At 39.5% G+C, this 21,521-nt stretch overlaps 1 protein-coding gene across 1 annotated transcript in view; it reads right to left on the bottom strand.

The window, feature by feature from the left end:
- Vps41 (VPS41 subunit of HOPS complex) overlaps nt 1-18,886 on the bottom strand; it is a 147,228-nt gene extending 128,342 nt beyond the window's left edge. The window contains exons 1-2 of the mRNA XM_003469953.5: nt 18,827-18,886; nt 10,048-10,086 (exon numbers count right to left, since the gene is read on the bottom strand). Of these exons, the coding sequence (XP_003470001.2) occupies nt 10,048-10,086; nt 18,827-18,847 (60 nt within the window). The 5' untranslated portion in view covers nt 18,848-18,886. The remainder of the gene's footprint in view (nt 1-10,047; nt 10,087-18,826) is intronic.
- Between the last annotated feature and the right edge of the window lie 2,635 nt (nt 18,887-21,521).

Genomic DNA, 21,521 nt, shown 5'->3' with positions numbered 1-21,521 from the left:
GTCTGGTCTCGACCAGAAAGTGCAGGCTCACTGGGATTCTCCACTACTGTGCTGAAGAGCTACTGCTGGCTTGCTGGGACACACTGGCACTGGTTAGGACTCTGTCTCTACACACTGTCCACCAGTGCCAGGAGAGACAAACCTGGAAGCAGACTTTTTGTTTCCCTCTCTCTCATTTGTTTTTGTTGTTATGGTTGTGTTTCTCTTTTTGTTTTCATTTTTTTTCCTCCTTCATTGTTTGATCATGTTTTTACATGAACGTGAGCAGTTTCTAGTCTCTTTATGGTTGTGGTTCTATTCTGTTCCTCCTTTGATCTCTTCCTTCTCTCTTTCTTTCCAGTCTTCTGCACCAGTTTCCCAAAGTTAGTGTGATCATCTCTCTTTGTCCTCCGACTTTACTTCACTTTTCTCTTTTCTTCCTAACTTATTTTAACTTTTAACCCCTGAGGGCAAAATTGACATAGGAAGGACTTGTGTTCTGCATATAATTTTCTGGTTTTCGATTTTGTTATATAACTGCAAATCTAGTTCACACAGTTAAAAGTGGCAAATTAATGGTTGGCTCAGGTTGTCATTTTTTAGGCTGTGTTTGATATTATTGGTACCACTACAGCCAACAGTGACATAACTGTTCTAAACAGTTGTTCTTCCTTGTGTTTCATGACTGAGACTGACTAAAGCTCACAGAAAATACTGTGGCACAGTGCTAAGAACTAGGGACTGGGCCAGCCAAACAGCAACTCCTTATCTCCAACAAACTGAAGGGATGAGATCTTCCAACAGACTCAAAACCCAAAGACCAGCTACACCTACAAGATACCTCAGGGAAGTAATCATTACCTAAAGGTCCTAAATACTAGCAATAAAGCAACCTACCATAGGCAATTTACAACATCACCCCAGGAATTAAACTAAAAAAAAAAGAAAACGAGAAGACACTAAACAAAATGCAACCCCAGACATCCAGTTCACCACAGGTAAACCCAGGGGTCGAGGTGGGACCATCTGAAAACCACTCATCTGGCCTCTCTAAAGTGGTAACAATAAAGCAATTGAATGAGGCTCTAGAAAAAAATCAAATCAGAAATGGCCAATGGTTGTGTTTTACTAAATCCTAAACCTGTAGCATGAATAGTTTGATAATTTACAAAGAAAAAAACATGACAAGTGCAAAATATCATGGAGAAGTTTTCTTAAAGGACTGACACTGGAACTCATAAGAGATCATTTATACCAAAGAAAAATATTTCTGCCTGGCAAACTATACAAAAACTTTGTGTAGCACACTGGTAAGCTGACAGGTGAAGAGGAAGGTACAACATCACAAAGACCTACTATAACAACATGAGAACCAAAAAGATGTCAGCTGTGCCATACAAACAAGGATGGGAATACAAAACATCCAGAACACAACAAGAACCCAGAAAAAAGCAGGTGTAACTATGCTATTTGCAGATAAAGTGAATTTCAAGCCAAAACTCATTAAGAGAGATAAAAAAAAAAGGTTACTACATCCTTGTAAAGGGAACAATCCAAATAGATGCACAGACATTTACTTCCAATTTAAAACTTTATTCTGGAACTCAGCCACCCGTGTGATATCTATGTATGGAACATGCAGTTGTCATATGTGAAGACTGCTTTGTGTGTAACTGAGGTGAAGATTATTTTTGTTGTCAAGTTCTATTGGTATTTTCATTTTAGTTCACATAGGAATTTATGCCTGATGTTATCTTTGAGGCTTTGTAAGCAACTACACAGCAGACGTGAAAATGTTGTTTATTCTAAATATAACATAATACATATTAAGCATTTAATACTTTATTTTATTGATATTTTAGGTCCCTGTTAACTATACAATGTATAATATAATAAGAACCTCCTGACAAAACAGCAAGCCCAGCAAGATTTCCTTCAAAAAGGCCAGGAAAGCAAAACACATGCGTTGTCAATGTAAGCAATATTTGTGTAGAGAAGGTGCTACTTCCATGTCTGAAGACTGTATTAGGGGTGGTTAAGTAAAGAAAAGATTATTTTTGGTGTAGAGGTCCACTGGTGTTTTCATTACAGTTTATAAAGGCATTTATTTCTGTTGTCGTATTTTAGACTTTATACACCAAAAAGTTGATGCTGAAAATCTTTCTTATAAACAATATTAAAAATTCAATATTTTTTCCTGTTAAGTACTCATTGTTTAATATAATAAAACTCATAAAACTAAAATTAATAATTCATCAATAGAAATACTCGTGAAGTATAGATACGGGTATTATACCCCTTCAGGATGCTCCTTTAACATAAAATTCCCACGATGTCCCAAATACAGACAGAAGTGGTACTCTATAGCTCCTATTGTTATGTGGCTTGGCCTGGGGCTGGGTGGTGCAATGTGTGCCTGTCAATCTGTGCTTCAAGGCCACCCGCTGTAGACAGAAGCAGCGGCAGGAGGCTTTGTTTAGCTATTCAGCTGCTCTCCTCAGGTACAAAAGGTCATGGGACCCTCATCGGGCACAAAGCACACCTGGCCATGTTTCAGTTTAATGTCAGGATCTTGCCTCTCCTTTCCTCCCCTCTGGAGCCTGCTGCTGTTGTTGTTGTCATCTCTTTGCTGTTCAAATCTGACCTGGAAATGTTAGTTTAATAAACTGACCTTGCTTTACAAAGTCTTTTGGACAATGTAACAAGCCCAGCAAAGCTGGAATATACTTCTAACTGTATTATGTATCAACAACCATTCCACAGTAAGCAACAATTTTTTAAAAAAATATCTCCACAGAGCAGAGGTACTTCTGTGTCAGTCCAGTGACCAATGCATTACACACAGGACTCAGCCTGTGTCCCATAGCAGGAAGGCCCTACAGAAAATGACAGTTCTGTGTTATTATTGGCTACTCCATTTCCTCTTCATATACTACTAACTTTACTCAGAATAAACCTGTACTAGATTGCACCACTTCAACTTTGGAACTGTTACTTCAGCATAACCACCTTCTGCTGCCCAGTATGCTGATAATACCATGGCCCACAGCAGATGCAGTGACCAAGGGAAGCGCCTTGCATGATACGCAGTACAGAGCAAAGCTCCACAAAACTTCATGTTTCAAAGATTCCCCACACACTTAAAGCACAAAAATAAAGAGTTTGGTTAAAAAAAAAAAATCAGAGAATCTGTGAAGTCAGTGACCTTTATAATTACTGTTAGGAGCTAGGAGTGCAGGCCTTGGGTCACAGTGCTGGATTCAAATTTGCTTACCAGCCACAGCCTTGAGCAAGTTAACTGAGCACCGTTTCTTCACCTGTGTCTTTCTTAGTCTGATTTGCGCAGCACAACAGAATCCCAGACTTGGTAATTGTAAGTAATGGCTCTGGTTCTGGAGGCTGAAGTCCAGGTGAAGCAACCACAACTGCTGAAGGGCTTCTTTTTGTGACATATGATGTCACAGAAGAGTAGCTGAACCACATCTTGTAACAAATCTCTCTCAGTAAGGACATTAATCCATTCATGAGGTTAGAGCTCTCCTAAAGGTTCTCCATCCAATATGGCTGCATGAGAGATTAAGTTTCCAACACATGGATTTGGGGTCTGGGGATTGGAACACAGGAATCCATAAAATAAACGTAATCACCACTGCCAAGTCACAGGGCTGATTCAAGACCTAAAAAGATTACCAAGGGGCCAAGCACTGTATTCCACACTAGTATTTGTTTTAATAATCATCATTATCAGAATAGAATCCCAACAAGGTTCTCAGTCCACTACACCATCTCTGCTCCAGAGAGTTCAGAAAGTATCTCTAAAGCAACGACTCATAGGACTTTAGAAGTAAAAGAACACGGGGATTGTGCTTGCAGTCTGAGCTCTAGGACACCTGAGCAGGATGGCAAGCTAGAGCCAAGCCTGGCAACCTGGTGACCTATTAAGACCCTGTCTCGAAATTTAAAAAAAAAAAAAGAAAAATTTAAAGTGTTGGGGATATAGTTCAGTGCAAACTCTTGGCATTTAATCCCCAGTACCACTGATTAGATAAATAAATAGATACAAGGAGTAATCAAAATATGATGAATATTTAAATTCTAAAAAAAAACTTCTTGGGAAGGGAAGAAAGAGGATGAAGAAGAAATTGAGATGTGTTGTGTATATGCATCAATTTTCCAAGAGGGAAAAAGAGAATGTAATCAGTATGTACTGCAAACATTACACACTAATAAAAATTTAAAATTAAATAAACTTCCCACAGTGAAAGACCCACCACCAAGAATAAAGGGATAAGTATACTTGAATCAAGTACAGTAATACAGTATACCGAGTGGTCTGATGGTGATTAGTGGCAATGTGTCTTTTACTGCAATAAATTTCTTACTTAAAACATTCATATGTTGTGATTGCTGTTCAAACATCCCCAGCAATTTCTGTCAAGTAAAAATATTATGGTATGTTCTCATCCACCTTACTCACTGTATCGGGCACCGTGCACTTCTGGCTTTTCCCCAAAGTCAAAATGATTCGAAAGGTACACATTTTGAAATGAGTCAGAATATCAAGGCAGCCATACCAGCACAACTAAAGACACTCAGGAAAGAGGACTTGCAGAAATGTTTCAAAAAGTGCCAAGAACCATGATATAACTGGGTTTAAAGTGAGGGGGAGCAGACTAAGCGGGACTCATGGCAAAAGTGTCTTGTACTATGAAACGTTTTTGATTTAAACATTCACCATATTGCTCACATCCAGTAAAATCCCAGAAGTTAGTTTGCTCACCTGTTTTTGTTTGAAAATATATTTAATATGGAAGCATACTGTTTCATCTTGAATGAAAGAATTTATCAATGAATTAAAAAGTACTACTTTTAAAGAAAAAAATTTGAATACAGAGAAATCAATTGTTATGATTTAGAATTTGGGCTTCAAACGCTTTCTCCTTTAATTGCCTTTGGTGAGACGGAGTCTCCTACCACACAGCTGAGCTACACATTTGGCAATTTCTTGGCTCACTTGCCCAGCTCATCTCTCATGCTGTCCTGCACCTCCTACTCACCAGGCTTGCCCAGCATCTCCTTGAACACTCTTCCTTTACACCGTCTCCACCACTTCATCAGGCCCTGCACTCTCCCATCAGCTGGGAGGTCTTTCATGAGAACCATGCAAATGGTCCTCCTGCCAAAGTCCCTCTTTCCAGTTCATCTGTCACCAGCCTTCATCTCTTCTAACATTGAAGCCTTTAGACAGCTCCCTGACATCCACATTGCCTGTTTGTTTGTTGTTGTTTTTAAGTAGGAAAATTTATTGAGAAATAAGAATGGGGAACATGAATAGCTTCTGAGCGACAGGAGGGGTCCCCAAGGGGTTGCCTCACACCACCTGGTTTAATGTATTGGTTTTCCGACTCTCACCTCCTATGTTCCAGCTATACTGGTGTTTCACAGTGGCTAATTTCTATGCATTGCATGACTCAGTCTCTGCCCCTACACTCCCTCACTACCCAAGCGGGCCTCTCTGCTCACTCACTTTCCAAGGTCCCCAGCATCGTCACTCTAGAAGTCTCCAATGGAAGCCTTCTTGACTACTCACCACTCCTCTGTGCTCCCTCCTCCCCCACGGCAATCATCCCTAAGTACCGAAAAAATCTCAGTGCTTCCAAATGGAATGAATCCTTTTAAAGGTCATGTACTTCTTTTGTTATGCTTTTCAAAAGCAAAATACCATCTAAGAAATTGGCTCATCATATCAAGGTGGACTATAAAGTACACTACATATTAAAAAGAAAATCTGAGACAGGAGGACCACTTTAGTTATTCTACAAAACTTGCCAAAAATGATTAAAAGTATTAATATAAATGCAGGATCTATAACTGTAGTCTCTTCAATGACACACTGAATTATCTTGGTTACAATATAGTTCTCAACTTCTAGTTTAACTGCAAAATACAAGTAGGAATTCTTACAAAGTCTGATATACTGACATGCAAAGTGTGATTAAAAATACAGTAGATTTAAGTTTTTTAAAAACATTATTACAGTTAAAAAAGACCTTTCACCATTAACCCATCTCAAAACACTCCTCTCCGTCCAGCCCTACTGATCCCATCATTCCTGCCACTCTGTGAAGCAGCTCTGGAAGTTCTCTTTCCACGTCTTTAACTGTACTGCCATTACCTCAGTGTCCTGAATTGATGTGAAACGTTTACCTTTTATGATCATTTTGACTCTGGGGGCAGCAGAAGTCATACAGTACCACATCCAGCGGGACAAGGGTGTGTGAAATGAAGGGAAGCATTTTGAGGGTCAAAAAAGGTAAAGTGTCCTTTAGGATAAGTTTTTTAAAATTGAACTCCTCAACTGGACAGCTATCCTGTGGACACCACCTTCAGTTACACGACTCTTTTGGTTGCAATTTTCAAGATTAACGAAAAGCACATCATTTTGGACAGACAATATTCTCTTTCAGACATACATTAAGATCAACCTAAAACAATGAATTTCCTGATATAAAAAATAAAAACCTAGTTTATGTGAAACAAATGTTTTCAGGCCAGACAAACTGTTGTAAAACGTGATTGAGAACACTGCCCATTACTGTTCACAGAAACGGAAATTATCTCACGCTGGAAAAAGGAAGTAGAGGTATATTAAAGACATGCCTATCTCACGAAAGCTTACCAGTTACAGACTCTAATGGGGAAAGGAGACAGGATAAAGGGTCAAGGAGTCTTAGGCAGACTAAGTGGAATCTTAAAATATCATTTTTTCAACTAGAAAGTGATTCAAACTCAATTAAAAAAAAAAAAGACACTAAGAAAAGTCTCTAGCCAGGTTTAGCTATAAAGAGACTTCTCTATGCACGAAGCCTGGATTTGCCCTGTCACCTGCTCTGCTGGTCCACAAACAGTAGAACCAGCCCGCCTCACACCAGAAGGGTGACCACTCTCAGAGGCTGCAGGCCACCTCTCCAACCCCTCAGTTCTGAGCAACAAGTTAGAAAATGAGCAACCACCACCACAAGTAAAACACACACCACAGACCACGGATCACCAACACCATGGAGCATGCCCCAGGTGCCTGGTCTCACACAAGATTTTCCAAACATCTTGGTCATCTAATCCTCACAGCAGCTCTACACAGTAATAATCACTGCGATTTCTTCCCTTTTCCTTTTTTTTTTTTGGCTTTTTTGAAACAGTTTTACTATGCAGTTCAGGCTGGCCTTCAAGTCATTTTGTAGCTCAGGGTGGCCTCAAACTCAGTCATCCTCAGGCCTCTGCCTCCCAAGTGCTGGAATTACAGGCACGCCTGACACCGTGTCTGGTACCACCATGTCTGACAATCCCTGCATTTTTACAAGGAGCTAAAGGTCAGAGCTGAGTGTGAGGCCCAAATCACACAAACTACAAGGGACAGCCAAGACATAAACCTAGGACTAAAGTCAGTCCTTTAGCACTGTCCCAAGATGGCACAAGAATCGGAAGACAAATGGAGCTCAGAGCTGACGACACGAGGAGGCTGGACACTGGATCTGTCTCTTCAACTTTACCTTTTCCCTAAGTTTCTTTCCTGAGTTTGGCCAACTCTCATTCCCTAAATTCCCTTCTTTATGTCCACTTCTATTCTGAGCTTTTGAATTTCAGATTAATGGCATGGCTCATATCTTAATGCCTGTTTACAGAGACTTAGCTCAGTGCAGTGGTACACACCTGTAATCCCAACACTCTAGGAGGCAGGGACACGAAGGTCATAAATTTGAGCCCTGCTTGGGGAAGTCAGTGAGACCCCACCTAAATATAATAATACAAGGGCTAGAAGTGTAGCACAGTTTAAAGACCCAAGTACCACCACCAGCAAAACAACAAAAACAACAAATATACATACATATATACATATATACGTACATATACATATATATTCAACTCTTGATTGTGTGTGTGTGTTTTTTTTTTCTTTTGGTACTGGGAATTGAACTTAACCTTGCGCTTGCCAGGAAGGATCTTGTGCCACTGAGCTAACTCCTCAGCCCCTATGTTCCTATTTTTTGCCACTGTGAGCTTTGTACAGATATTACCTGCAGTTTCAGTTCATTTTTACATGTCTTGGATTTTCCTGGGTAGAAATAACAGATAATCCTGGAGAACTAGTGAGACATCTGGATATTTCACCAGGTTCTTGAGTTATGTAGACAAAATGAAATGCACCTTCTTTTGTAAGTACAGGAGAAGGGAGCGGGGATTGTCCTGATCTGGGGATGGTCTTTGTTTCTGGAACCTTAACCTCCTCTGCTTTGTCCTTTTCCTTCACCACAGGCTTTCAAGCTCAGGCACACATTTATCATTCACCATTCATTCTCCTAACGATGGATCCCAGGGCCTTTCCACTGAGCTAGCTACATCCTCAGCCCTTTTAATTTTTTGTTGTTTAAATTTCAAAACAAGGTCTCAATAAGTAGCTAACTTGCATAGGCTGGACTGGAACTTACAATCTTCCTGCCTCAGCTTTCCAGAGTGCTGGGATTATATGTATCACCACCACACTGCCAGACCCCTTCCTTTCAATTCCCCACGTCTACCAGGTCTCAGACCTCCTTTCTCCAGAGGTGGATTTCATCTGTGTTCTGCCACCAGTTCGGTCGTACGGCCTCCACCAGACTCTGCGTTCCAGCAACCACCTCAGAGCTGGCTCCAGTGGCACTGACCTTCCCACTGGGGTAAAGTCTGCAGCACTCCGTTTAATGATGTCAGAGGCTGGGCTGTATGTGCTGTTATTTGTTTCCCTCATTGACTCATTTAGTACCTCAAGAATGTACAGAAAGATTTAGACTCAGATGCCTGCCAACATCCTCCCCATCTGCAAAATAAAATTTCCAGAGTTCAAATACTGTGTGACTCTGTGAATACAGGTTCTCACTTAGCTAGAGATTTCCAAAAATAGAAGTGGTGATCTGAAATGCTTTTCAATAGTTTATCAGAATTTAACAGGTATCACACCCCATCCACAAAAAAATTCAGAAGTGCCTTACCCACAGCACCACAGAAACAGAGATCCAACACAATGAAAATGTTGACAAACACTGACTCTCCTTTTGCCTCTCTCCCTCTCTCATATATATATATATATATATATATACATACACACACACACACACATATTTTTTGCTTCCTTCTAGAACAATATGCATTAAGTACACCATTTCTCTACAAAAGCAACAAAATTCATCTACTAACGATATGCAACATCAACCCAAGTTTAACAGACTATCCTGGGCACGGTCACACTGTTACGATTTTCCAGCAAGTTACCACAGATATCCTTTCATTCCTTGGAGCTAAATTGAATGGTAAAATGAAAGCATGTGCTTCTTGTAAATCTATAAAGTGGACCAACTAATTAATTTGTAGTATGCTTAAACCTATTTTTCATGCATAGTTAGGAAATGGAAGTTTTTTAAAGCCCTAATGACTTTATTCTTTTTAAGATACAATCATCAACATAACTCACTAACAGCTTCGAGGTAGTTTCTTCTTTATTTTAAAATGATTTCAGTGATTCAGGAATTATACCAATGAGCATATCACATTCCTTAAAAGAATGAATAAAGAATAAAATTGGGGATGCAGAAGTAGCTCATGGTAGAGTGCTTGTCTTTTGTGTCTGCTCCCTGGATTGGGTGCTAGCACCATTTAAAAAAAGAAGAAGAAGAAAAAAAAAAATACTGTAAGACATACAATGGATAAAGTTTACTTTTTTTAAAAAAGGCTGTATTTAAAGCATTGAGATTAATTTTTAAAACTCTGCATCTGTTTTTCCAGTGTCTACACACTTCAAGTTAAAATATCATTGAGGTTGAAAACTTTTTGTTCCTTTTCCTGTTTAGTTTTAAAACTATACCATTTAACACTTTTAGAGAAACCGACATGCTCCTCCCCAGAGCTCTACTTTACAGCTCTGCTTTACCCACCCTGCTGGGCCAAGAGAGTGTTGCATTTGGCAAACCAGAGCGAGCACAAGACAGGATCACTGTGGGTGACAATCTTAAGGCTCCTGAATTGCCACCACCTTACCTCAGACTCATCTGTAGATTCTTCAAGAGACCCAGTTTCCTGCAAAGCACAGACAGAGAAATGGTCAGAAGACAGACAAAAGAATAACAAAATACTTGCAGGAGGTGTGTCCCTGCCATTCCTACCCCTGCCACTCTCTCAGGAGGGCAGCTGCAGCTACACTTTTAGAGGATGCCACACGGCCCCTGCCACCTCTCCACACCTGTCAGAACCAGGATGAGACCGGCTACAGTGGGTCAGGGAGTCAGCAGGTAAACAAATCACACTAAGAACTTTTCTCCTGGGGACCTGGCAGATTCTTTCCCCAGCTTACAGTGCAAATCCATCTGGCAAAGCAGCCTCACTGATCCCACTGATCTCAGAGGGGAAGAGGAAGCTGCCACCTGAAATGATCTACAAACCAACTTTCATACTGAAAAACTCGTGTGCTATTAATTGCTCTGCTGTTAGTCTGCTTGAGTCAAGATGACTGGCTTGCAAAAACAGTTTTTCAGAAAGAATCCTCCTGCTGTGGTACCTGCCAGCCCCTGCTCACACAGGCTGTGTAATTTACATGTTCTCTTTAAGTCAGTAACTCTAAGACAAACCATCTACCCAGCTTCCCTCTTGCTAGACCATGAATCTTCCTGCTAAGGAAGGAATAAAGCAAAAGGGGAAAAATTGACTTGATCCTGCTCATCTCTCACCTGTCCACTGGAAGAGAGAATCTGCTGATGCCATGCACCCTCAAAGAGGTCAGCAAAATGAAGATTTACTTAACGTACTTATAGATATCAATAGCAATAAAAGGTTACAACTAATATGCTGACACTGACTGTAAGCATTTTACAACAATCCATGCGATAAAGAAAGAACAACAACAAAAAAGACAGAGCAAGGACATTTTAGAGCTAACATTTTTTTCAAGAAAAAAAATGACAGCTTAAAGAAAGTCAGATCAGTGAATGTTTAAGTTAAGACACGTTACCATTAACTCCCCCAAAACACTCAAACTCGTTCCCTGAACTCTCAACACGCCCTGTCATTCCTGGCAATGTATCTTTTACTGTAATATGTATTTTTTTTTAAAGGTAAACACTCTCTCGTTTTATTTTCAATCAACCCATGTATGCATTATTCAATTCAAGCTGCACAGGCACAATAAATGCAAATCTAGCTTTTAAAAGTTTTCATACATCAAAAATCAACCAGAATTTGATAGGTGACAGGCACCTTGTAGTATGGTCTTAGGAAAGGCACAGTCCTTGTACTCAAAAGCCATCTGTAAAATGGAACTGTTACTTCCAATTTAAAATTTTATTATAGTAACGGCATTAACCATGACAAATATTAGAATGTCTTCTACATGCCAATGTAGATTAGTTAATCTTAATCTAAATCTTAGTTCTCAATTAATTTGGCGCTACAATCCTCCACAATAACTTTGTGTTCTTAGCACCATCAAAATGATTTAAAAAACAAACAAATACATAATTCTGCCACTTGATAACTTTTCAAATAAAGACAACTATCATTGCTGCCCTGCTAAACTGTCTCTCTTCCTTACTCCATCTGGTTCTTAGTTTTAGTCTTCTTTTCATCTTGAACTTCGTCTTTTGGATATATTTTACTTTTAAAATTAATTGCCCACTACTCTAACAGAATGGAGAGGGCAAAAATAAATCCAAATAACTATGGCCAATTACTTTTCTACAAGGGCACCATGAACACAATGGTGAAGGGTTAGTGTCTTCATTATCAGTGCTGGGAAATTTGCTTGAATTTCTCCAAGCAAAAGAATGAAATGGGATCCTTATTTTATACCATCCACAAAAATCAACTCAAAATAGATAAATGACCCAAAGGCAAAACCTGAGTCCATAAAACTCATAGAATAAAACATATGGAAAAGTTGTTTGACATTGCGCATGGTGATGACTTCTTACATGTCACACCAAAAGCTCAGGCTACAAAAGCAAAACTAAAAAATGTGACTACATCAAATTCAAAATCTTCTGCACAGCAAAGGGAACAATCACAAAATGCAAAGGCAAACTATGAGATGGGGAAGAAACATTTGTGGACCACATATCTAATAAAGGGTTAATACGGTTTATAAAGAACCCATACAACTCAACAGCAAGAAAACACATAACAGAATTTAAAAAAAAAGAGGACCTGAAACAGAGATTTCTCCAAAATTATAAAAAATAGCCAACAGGTATATGAAAATGTGCTCAAAGCACCAATTTTCAGGGAAGTGCACATCAAAACCATCATGAGATACCACCTTGCACCTATATTAGAATGTTTACTATCAGGAAGAAAAACAACAGGACCTGACAATATGGCTTACAGGCACTTGTGGAGCATGCTCAAGGCTCTGGGTTCAACTCTGAAATAAAATTAAGAAAAAACAAGGAAAAAAACCAGTGTTGATGAACATGTTGAGTTAAGGTTGCTTTTATATACTGCTAGTGAAATCTGAGATTGGTGTAGCTATTATGGAGCACAGTAACACACACACACACACACACACACACACACACACGCACATGCACATGAACACGCAAAGGAATAAGTCTTTAAAAAGGAGATTCTGCCATTTGTCACACCATAGATGAACCTTGGTAACATTATGCTAAATGCTTTAAAGATGCTAAACACAGAAAAATACTGCATCCCTGCACTTACATATGGAATATTAAGGAAAACAAGGTCTAATACCCAGAGATAGAGGCTAACACAGTGGATGCTGGGAGACAGGAAGTTTTAAAATGAGGAGATACAGGTCAGGGGATGCAAAGCAGCAGAAATGCAGGATGAAAAAGTCTAACGCCCTAATGTACAATATGACGGCTACAGCTAATAACCTACTGCATTTCTGCTCAATGCATAGATTAAGATGTTCTTCCTTCAAGAGGAAACAAGTAACCATAAGATAGAATGGAGATGTTAATTTGTTCCATAGTAACCATTGTTCTGTATTTACAAGTCTGTAAATATTTATCTCCTAGCATCATAGTATATACCTTAACTACACGAAAAATTTTATTTTTTAAAAAGTTACTATTCTAACTTTTTTGCTGAACATGTATTACATATTGCTTATAGTTGCTTTATTTACATTTATGTCTGTATCATAGCATCTTGAATTTTTTTAAGACCCCCTGAGATCAGAACAATGAGGCTGAATTTAAGGACTTTAGTATCTCCCATTCCTAGGAATTCCTGCATACTAAGTTATTACTACTAGCAAAACAGGACTGACAACTATACCAATAAGCTACATCTAGATTCTTATTTCCCATATCTAGAATTCTAAAAAGATGCTTGACTAAATTCTTTTTAACATTTAACATTAAACCTAAACAGTTTTTATTTGGAGCCCAAATACACATGAGGATAAAAGCGTATTCTTCACTAAACAAAACAAACCAAAACCCCCATAAACCCCCAAACAGCAAGGTCAACCCAAAAATTCAACATCAAATTACACTATTGTTCCACACCAGGAAAAAATATAGTGCCCAAATCTGACACCGCAAGGCTCACAGATGGCAGAAGCTGAGTCTGTGGGATGAACTGGGCTGTGAAAAGAGCTTCCTGTGGCTGCTTCCTGCGGCTGGCACCAATCAAGAACAGTTATTCTGGGACCCCTGGTCAAACCTCAGCACTAGCACAGCCCTCCCGGACAATGATGTTGTCTACATTTTATCCACCACCCTACCAAAGCCATACATGAGGAACTTCAGGAATCGGCCTCGACTTCTGTTACATTTTAGCTTCATGTTTGCACCAAGCCCCTTTACTTGATATTCTAGAGACAGAGATGAAGGCATAAATATCCCCAGCAAGGGATCCAAGAAACAAGTCTGAACCTTGAGGAAGGTTATCATTTAGAAACAATGTATGGCTTTTCAAACATTTTCTAGGTTCAAAGAATCCTAGCTGTGAGTCATGAAATTAAGTTATAAAACTGTACTGTTTTCTAACTGAACTCAGCCAAACACAGAAAGATAAATATTATGCAATTCTAGACATACAAGACAGATGCACAATACAGGCTACCAGTGACAAAGCGGATACTACTAATAATCAGCTAGGATACTGGCATCCAGCTAATCACCCAGATGAAGGAGTGTGGAAAACCTTTGAAAGGAATCCGCAAGTCTAGATAAGTTTATTTGTGGCAGTGCTTTGCTCCACAGAGAAAAACAGAACCCTCTAAAAATCTGATATGTGCTTTTGCAACTTCTTGTTTGGGCCTTGCTTTTCCCTTAATTACTGGTAATGTTGTTTTTAAAAGACATGTCTTAGAAGAAAACAGAATTGTGCATTTACAAATCAACTTCAGGTTTGGATAACTACGTTTTGTCCTATTAATAAGACAACCATTTCAACCTAACCAGTTTCACACACTTCATTTTAGACTCCAAGAGTCCTAGAAAAATTCCCAACTTACAGGCAAAAAAACTGAGGTACCAGTATGTGTTGACTCATTTTATGTACGCAGGGCCATTATGCACGATCATAGACTGTGTCATCTGACAATCTCTAAATGTTCTACAGTGTGGATGGAAATTCCCTGGTTTTGAAAGTACAGGGAGAGAATTCAAAGTAGATTCTCCCATTTGATCAAAGAACAGATAGTCAGACTGTGCAAACAGTTGAATAGACCATGATTCAGTTTGGTTGGGTACAAATGATAAAACATATCCAGAGCTGGTGAGAGTATGGAACAAAGTGAATGTTAGCTGTGCATGATGGCACAGGCCTGCAGCCCCAGCACTCTGACAGCAGAATCACAAGTGCAAGCCTCGTCTAGGCCACTTAGCATGAACAACGAGATCCTGTCTCAAATTTGAAAAAAATGATAATTGATTTTTTAAAAGGACTGAAGATGTAGCTCAGTATGAAGGCCCTGGATTCAATACTAAGTACTATATGGGTGAGGAATGCAAATATAAAGAATGTAATCTATATTTCAATTAATAATATTCCAAAGTTTCAAATAAAAAAATTTCACACAAACTCTACTGAACCTAGTTTACAATTCAACAACTGAGAAAACAATCCTTCCCATAACAGATTCATTCAGACGTTTTATCATTAACACCTAGCACCAGCCCTTCTGAAGATATGGACAGGAGTAAGCACTCATCCTTATTCTTGAGGACTCAGCAATCTGTGGGCAATGTTAAGACAGACACACAAACAACAGGCTTTGAACAGAACGTTCCTCATAAAAGGGGGACGGACAAATACTATTGGGCATCTGTGATGATGAAGGTCAACTATAAATCATTTTGGATTTAAGAACTGCTGGTTAGAAGACTTCTAGGCAGAAAGCAGGGGATTAGTTCTTTCGGTGAAAGATATATTTATAAAATATAAATGTAGTTTTACAACTATCTTTACTATATTCACGAAAGGCAAAGGCTTCCCAATGAGTTACAAATGCCTGTGCATTCATATCCAAAAAGTGATTTTAATGAAAAGCTTTGTAAACAGTTTGTATATTGTGTTAACATAGCGAGGATGTCACTGTTTTAAGTTAAAATTAAAGGGCAGAGTTGATCACTGAAGAACAAAACACTCAGGTCAGACAATACTGAGAGGTTCAACTTTGTTTCTCATCCTGGAGGGCTGTCTGCACTTCCAAGACACAATACCAAGAAAAATTCCTTCCTTTGCCCTCATCCATAACATCTCAGTACTTCATTTAATACATATCTCAATTCCTGAAGCATTCAGAGAAAGAAAAAAAAAATTATGTTATCATCTCCAAACACATGCAAGGGAACAAAAGGAATAATTAGCAAATTTATTCCATTTTTGCATACTTTAGCTTTCAAAAAAAATTATATAAAGGCCTACTCTCAAACTGAATGGCTTCCTACTGTGACATGCAAAATGTATCCACCCAAGCAGACAGAAAAGTCTAAGCATTTTGGAAGCACTGATAATAGTGGCACAATTATTCAAGTTTCCTTTAAACAAACAGAACAGCTCATGAATGCTTGCTTCTGGCAATAGCCTATGGTCTTTCCAGAATCTCAAGTCACTTGGGGGTGGTGAGTCCACTCCTAACGTATACTGGATGCTAAAGCATCAAAGGTAAATGAATGGGTTGAAGGACCTATGGTTTGGTCATTAAAGGCTGGGTCCCCAGAGCAGCAATGTTTCAGAGGTGGAGCTTTTGGTAAATGACTGTACCCTGAGTGTTCTGACCTCATCAGTGGATTAACCCACTTGTGAGTTTCCATAATTTGATGGTTCGTGGGTAGATGACAGAGACTCAGGAGATGGGTTCTTAGGAACTGTATCTTGTCCCTACTGTGTCCTCCCTGGCTCACTCACTCTACTGCCACCCACAATGAGGTAAGCTGCTTTTTCCACATTCTCTGCCATGATGATGGCCTCACAGGTCCAGAGGAAATAGAGTCAAGGGACAATGGGCTGAAACTTCTGAGACTGGGAGCCAAAATAAATCTTCACGTAAGTTGTTTTTCTCAGCAACAGAAAGCTAACAGAAGAAAATCATCAAAGCGAAGGACTAATCTTACTGTATAAAGAAGAAACAAAATGATTTAGACAGCTGCTGAGTATCTTTTGCAAGGCATGGTGTTCTAATGAAAAATTATGCAGTTTGGTGATCAAAGACTAAATAGTTTTTGTAGGCATAAGCCTGAGCAAGTTCCTCAATGAATTTTACTTATCTATAAAATTCAATCACTTCACACATATTGAGTAATAATATTCCAAGTGTTTGACATAAAGTAATGCATAAACCCTTGTCATGATGTTGCTTACGTTCTAAAAGCAAAAACATGCAGAAATACACAGAAAAATAGAAATCTAGGAACATATATCTGTCAAGTGGTTATAAACAATATAGAAGAAAAGAATGCAGGAGGAGAATTTCAAAGAGTGATCACAGATAGCCTCAGTTAAAATGAATACTTTGTCAAAGGAAGTGAGGGAGGAAGCCCTGAAGACAGCAGGAGTCCTAAAAGCCACTGAGGAAGGAATACAAGTGGCTTCTAGAAGGAGGAGTAAGAAAGTCATCCTGGCGGATGCAGTTTCACAAGGGTACAAGGAGTGCAGCGGAAAATGAGAGCCGAAAAGGGTGGTTAGGTGTGTATGGGGCAGGATCCTACGAGCAAGTAGGATACTGGGAAAGCACTGGCTTGGAAAGCCACTGAAAGGCTTGGAACACAGAAAATGTTTCGTTTCACTTCTGTAACACAATACTGACCTTAGAGAATTCTTGTGGAAGGACCAAATATAGTGTGAAAGAATTTTACAAACTGGGAAGTTGTATGAATGTAAAACATTCTTATTATTCCCAATCTTTCTGTGTACTTTTGTTTTTTTGTTCTTTTATGTCAGACAGCTTTGCCAAGCTCTTCTGCACGACAGTGGTAAATACTAAGAGCAAGTCTCTTAGTTCTAAGGTAGATCTGTTATGCTGCGTCTAAGAACTCAAGGAATATAGCTTTCTGTTTTCATGTAAAACCACAAACAATCCTATTTCAACCTAAAATGAACAATATGAAAAACAATCTCACCACTAATGGAGCAAAGAGTCACAAAATGATACGTTCTTTATAAAGTGTTTTTCTGTGTCTACCTAGGATGAAAAAAAGAGGTACAAATCTTAGGTAAGAGATTCTCTTGTTACTACAGTTACTTAGTCAAATTTCTTAATTACCAGGATACATGATACATACAGAGGGCAAATTTGCATTATGGAATGATACTAAACTATGATGAAGCCAGGGATACAGCTCAGCGGCACAGCACCTGCCCAGCAAGTGCAAGGTCCCGAGTTGGATTCCAGTACCAAAATACAAAAATAAATAAAGTATGATGCAAATGTTAAAGTAATGAACTAGATAAGCATCTGATACTAAACGGTTCATCATATCGTTTCTTAGAATAATCACAGCAACTGAGAGCTCTGTTAACTTGAGAGGGAAAAGAACATGCCAAAGTGAACTGATTCTGGAAACAGAAATTAATCCCTCCCATTAATCTGGCCTAGGTTGTCTTCTCTGTCATTTTTATTTTATTCTGTCCTTTCATTTAATGTGTGGCTTCCACTACTGTGATATGAAAGTAAACCATAATTTCACCACTAATTTCTACTCAAAACTCCACAGCCAGGTTAACAGGTGACTGGTCATTGCCATCTGATGTCTTACTGGCCACAAATAATCCCACTTACTGCTCCCGAAACTTGTGTGTTTGTGCATCAACGCATTTCATCTTAATCCACACTAAAGACTGTGTAATTACCTCCATCCGACGTTTGGAACTAAACACTCCAAAGACACATTTGTTAAGAAAGGGAATCTGCTTCAGCGTCTAGGCATTCCAGATCCACAAACACCACAAATAAATTCCCTCTCGCACGGCCAGTACTGTTTTACTTAGCTCCTACCTAAACCCAACAGACAGAAAACAAAACTCATGCTCTACTTCCTTCCTGTCTCTCACATTCTACTTCCAAGGGAAAACAAACAACTTAAATTTCAGTCGCTTGAATTTCACTGTGAACAGGCCACAGAGAAGGCCCAACGAAAGCAAAGCGACCCCAGAAGACAAGGGGCTGTGTCTGGGCGCAATCCCGCACCCTCCTGGGAGACCAGAAGACCTCGGCCCTCCGTTCCCCAGAAGCCTCTGCCATTCTTCCCCGACCTCTTAGACCTCACACACATCCCCTCGGCTACCCCAACCTTCTAGCTCGAGGTTGTCAGTCCCCAGTCTCCTAACTAGCACTGGCCGCCTTTACCTGCTCTTCAGCTTCCTCCATGGTGCTGCAGAGGAGTCATGTGACAGACCCGGAAGCAGGAGGAGCAAGGAGCTGGCCCGAAGCCTGCTGGGAAATGTAGTTTTAGCCTCGTCTGCTCCGGGCAGTCACCTCTGGTTTTGAGAAGGGTCTGATGTATGTTTCTTCTAACCGTCCAAACTCAGCGAAGTCCATAGCTAATGCTATGGTTTATTTTATTATTGTTCCAGTTTCTGTGGTTATTTGGGTACTTTTTAAGCACTTAGAATATAAATCAATTGCTGGGTGTATACCTGATTATGAATTATGTCACTTAACTATCTCAGCAGTCTCTTCTATGATCCCCCTTGTAGGGGAGATGGTTGCTTAAAGGTCACGCCAGGGGAAGAGGTCGAACGTAGGCTAGGATTTGGCTGTTTGCAAACAAGGACTGTGATTATCATCACTTGCTAATTATCCTAACTTTGCTGTCCCGTCCCATTCAAATATATATGGAATGAATATAAAGTCATCTTTGCAGTGGAGAGGCTCTACAAAGGATAGTTGATACTTCAACAAGCATTTAGCATCTATATTTGCTCCTTTAAGTTGACATCTTCTGGTATGTGAACACTGAAATATTTTTTTTGAAAAACTGAAATTTTTAAGTCTCTATTGTTTATATATTTTTTATAATTTTCTTAGGTGCCTTCTATAGATGAATATTCAAGATAGAATTTAAATCGTTCTTGGTAAAATCTGTGCAATCATTGTATTACTTACATCCTTTGGAATAATTGATCCCCTCTCCCTGTTGCTGGACATTGTGAATTTCCTATTCCTCAGGAATCTGCAGTATCTTACCCAAAGATAGGCATTTCCTGTTTTCCATTCAGTGATAAGCTAATAAGTAGCAAAGAGCAGCATAAATGGCCATCTGTGATAGATTTCTCAGGGCCCTATTTGACTATCTGGGTCTCATGAATTAATAGTACAGACTCCACTCTCTGTTCCCTGAGCTTCTAGCTATCCTTCACTCAAACTATGATTTCTCAGTAGGTCAGAGGCCATAACAGTGTCATCTCTTAGGCAGTTATCTTCTCACTAGGCCTAAACATCCCTTAACCCTGCTGGGCTCTGTCTTCCAGGATGCTAATCATTATCCACAAGGGAATGAAGGTAGACCACTCCAAAGGCATTTGGACAGCCATAGGCAAGTGCCCAGACCCCTAAATATCAATCTGTCCACCCAAGAATTTCTCAGATCTGTTGCAAAGCAGACCAAGACCAAACTACTCATGATGGACTCCAAGTTCCAGAAAGACCATTTGTGCAAACCAAAGAGGCTATGAAATTTCCCAATCCAATATCCCCAGGAATTGGAAATAAGCTAAACTCTTCTATTTTTCTGACTCTTTTGCAAACTGTCATTTTTTTTTCTTTTTCTCTGTTGAGCTAGATCCACCAAGAAACTTGTAGAACATAGCTTCTTAAAATTGACACTCTCCTCTGCTTGGTGAAAAATAGATGTGACCAGGACAAGGAACTGAAATAAGGAAAATTATCACCACTATCTTCCACGCGGGATGCTCTTGATTTATTACTCAATTTTATTTTGGTGAGAAGTCAGATAGAACCTCCAGAGATGGAATGATTAAATGCTGGTAAAATTGCCATTGGATTCCAGGCAACTTTTTCTTTCCAAGTTCTGTTTTTCTTTCCAACAGTCAATGTGTGGGCCCTTAAAATTTTCAAGACTTCACAACCTGAGGAGGTTCTGGCTTTTATCTCTCCGAAACTGGTAATCTTTCTCCAAATTTATCTGGTCTTAGACCACCTGAGTGTTATCTTCTCTCAGGTCACTGCTGCCTGGCACTCTGAGGATGATAGAATAGGAGTGGAGATCAGTTGAAAGCCTACATTGAAGGGGTCTTCTTAAAATCTGTTGCTAGTAAGTGCTATAGGCAGCTGAGTTAGTTAGAAATATTACAGGCAGTCAGACAGGGCTGGGCTCTCAAAGGAGCCTGTGCAGAAAACCAGATACCTTGCAACCTTGGAGAAGACAGATACCTCTGCTGCAGGCCAGATCTCAAGCCAAAAAACAAAATAAATGTACCCATGCCCTAAGTATGAACATCAAAGATTGATATTCTAGGTATCAATCACCTTGAGGAAACCAGAAGGTGCCATTAACCCAACCCCTTACCAGCAAAGTTCCTATTCTGTATTCACTTGCTAAATGACTCTCTTCCCTAATGGATCCCGATTTAATTAATTTTACCTGTGCAACTACACTCATAATATTATTGGTTGACTGTAGTGGTGTCCCACCTCATGCCTGCCCACCTTGCGAGTTCGCATTTTTCCCCATCATGTACCTGCCTCACCTCATGGTTTTGTTCTGCAAAAATCCTGAGAAAAGGCGGGATCCTCCTCTCTCAGACAGACGTGTTCTTTCTCTCAATAAATATATTTGGTTCTTAACCTCTGTTGTTCCTAAAATTTAGTCTTTGATTTTAGAGAACCTGAATTCATACCTGACATCTAGTAAGCTAGGAGTTTCATTCCCTTATGTCATAAGGGCCACTACTCTCAGATTTCATTACTGAGTTTGCATCTTTTCTGTTTTGGCACCTGGAGCTTCCTCACCTTACATGTTGGAAGAATCTTCTCCACAAATTCTCCAAGGCATACATCCCTTTCATCTACCCCAGGTTCT

Source organism: Cavia porcellus, unplaced genomic scaffold (genome assembly GCF_034190915.1).
Source record: "Cavia porcellus strain 051 isolate PalLab524CR breed Dunkin Hartley unplaced genomic scaffold, mCavPor4.1 scaffold_23, whole genome shotgun sequence".
NCBI lineage: Eukaryota > Metazoa > Chordata > Mammalia > Rodentia > Caviidae > Cavia > Cavia porcellus.
Note: the sequence above shows the minus strand (reverse complement) of the source record. Positions and strands in the feature narration are given on the sequence as shown.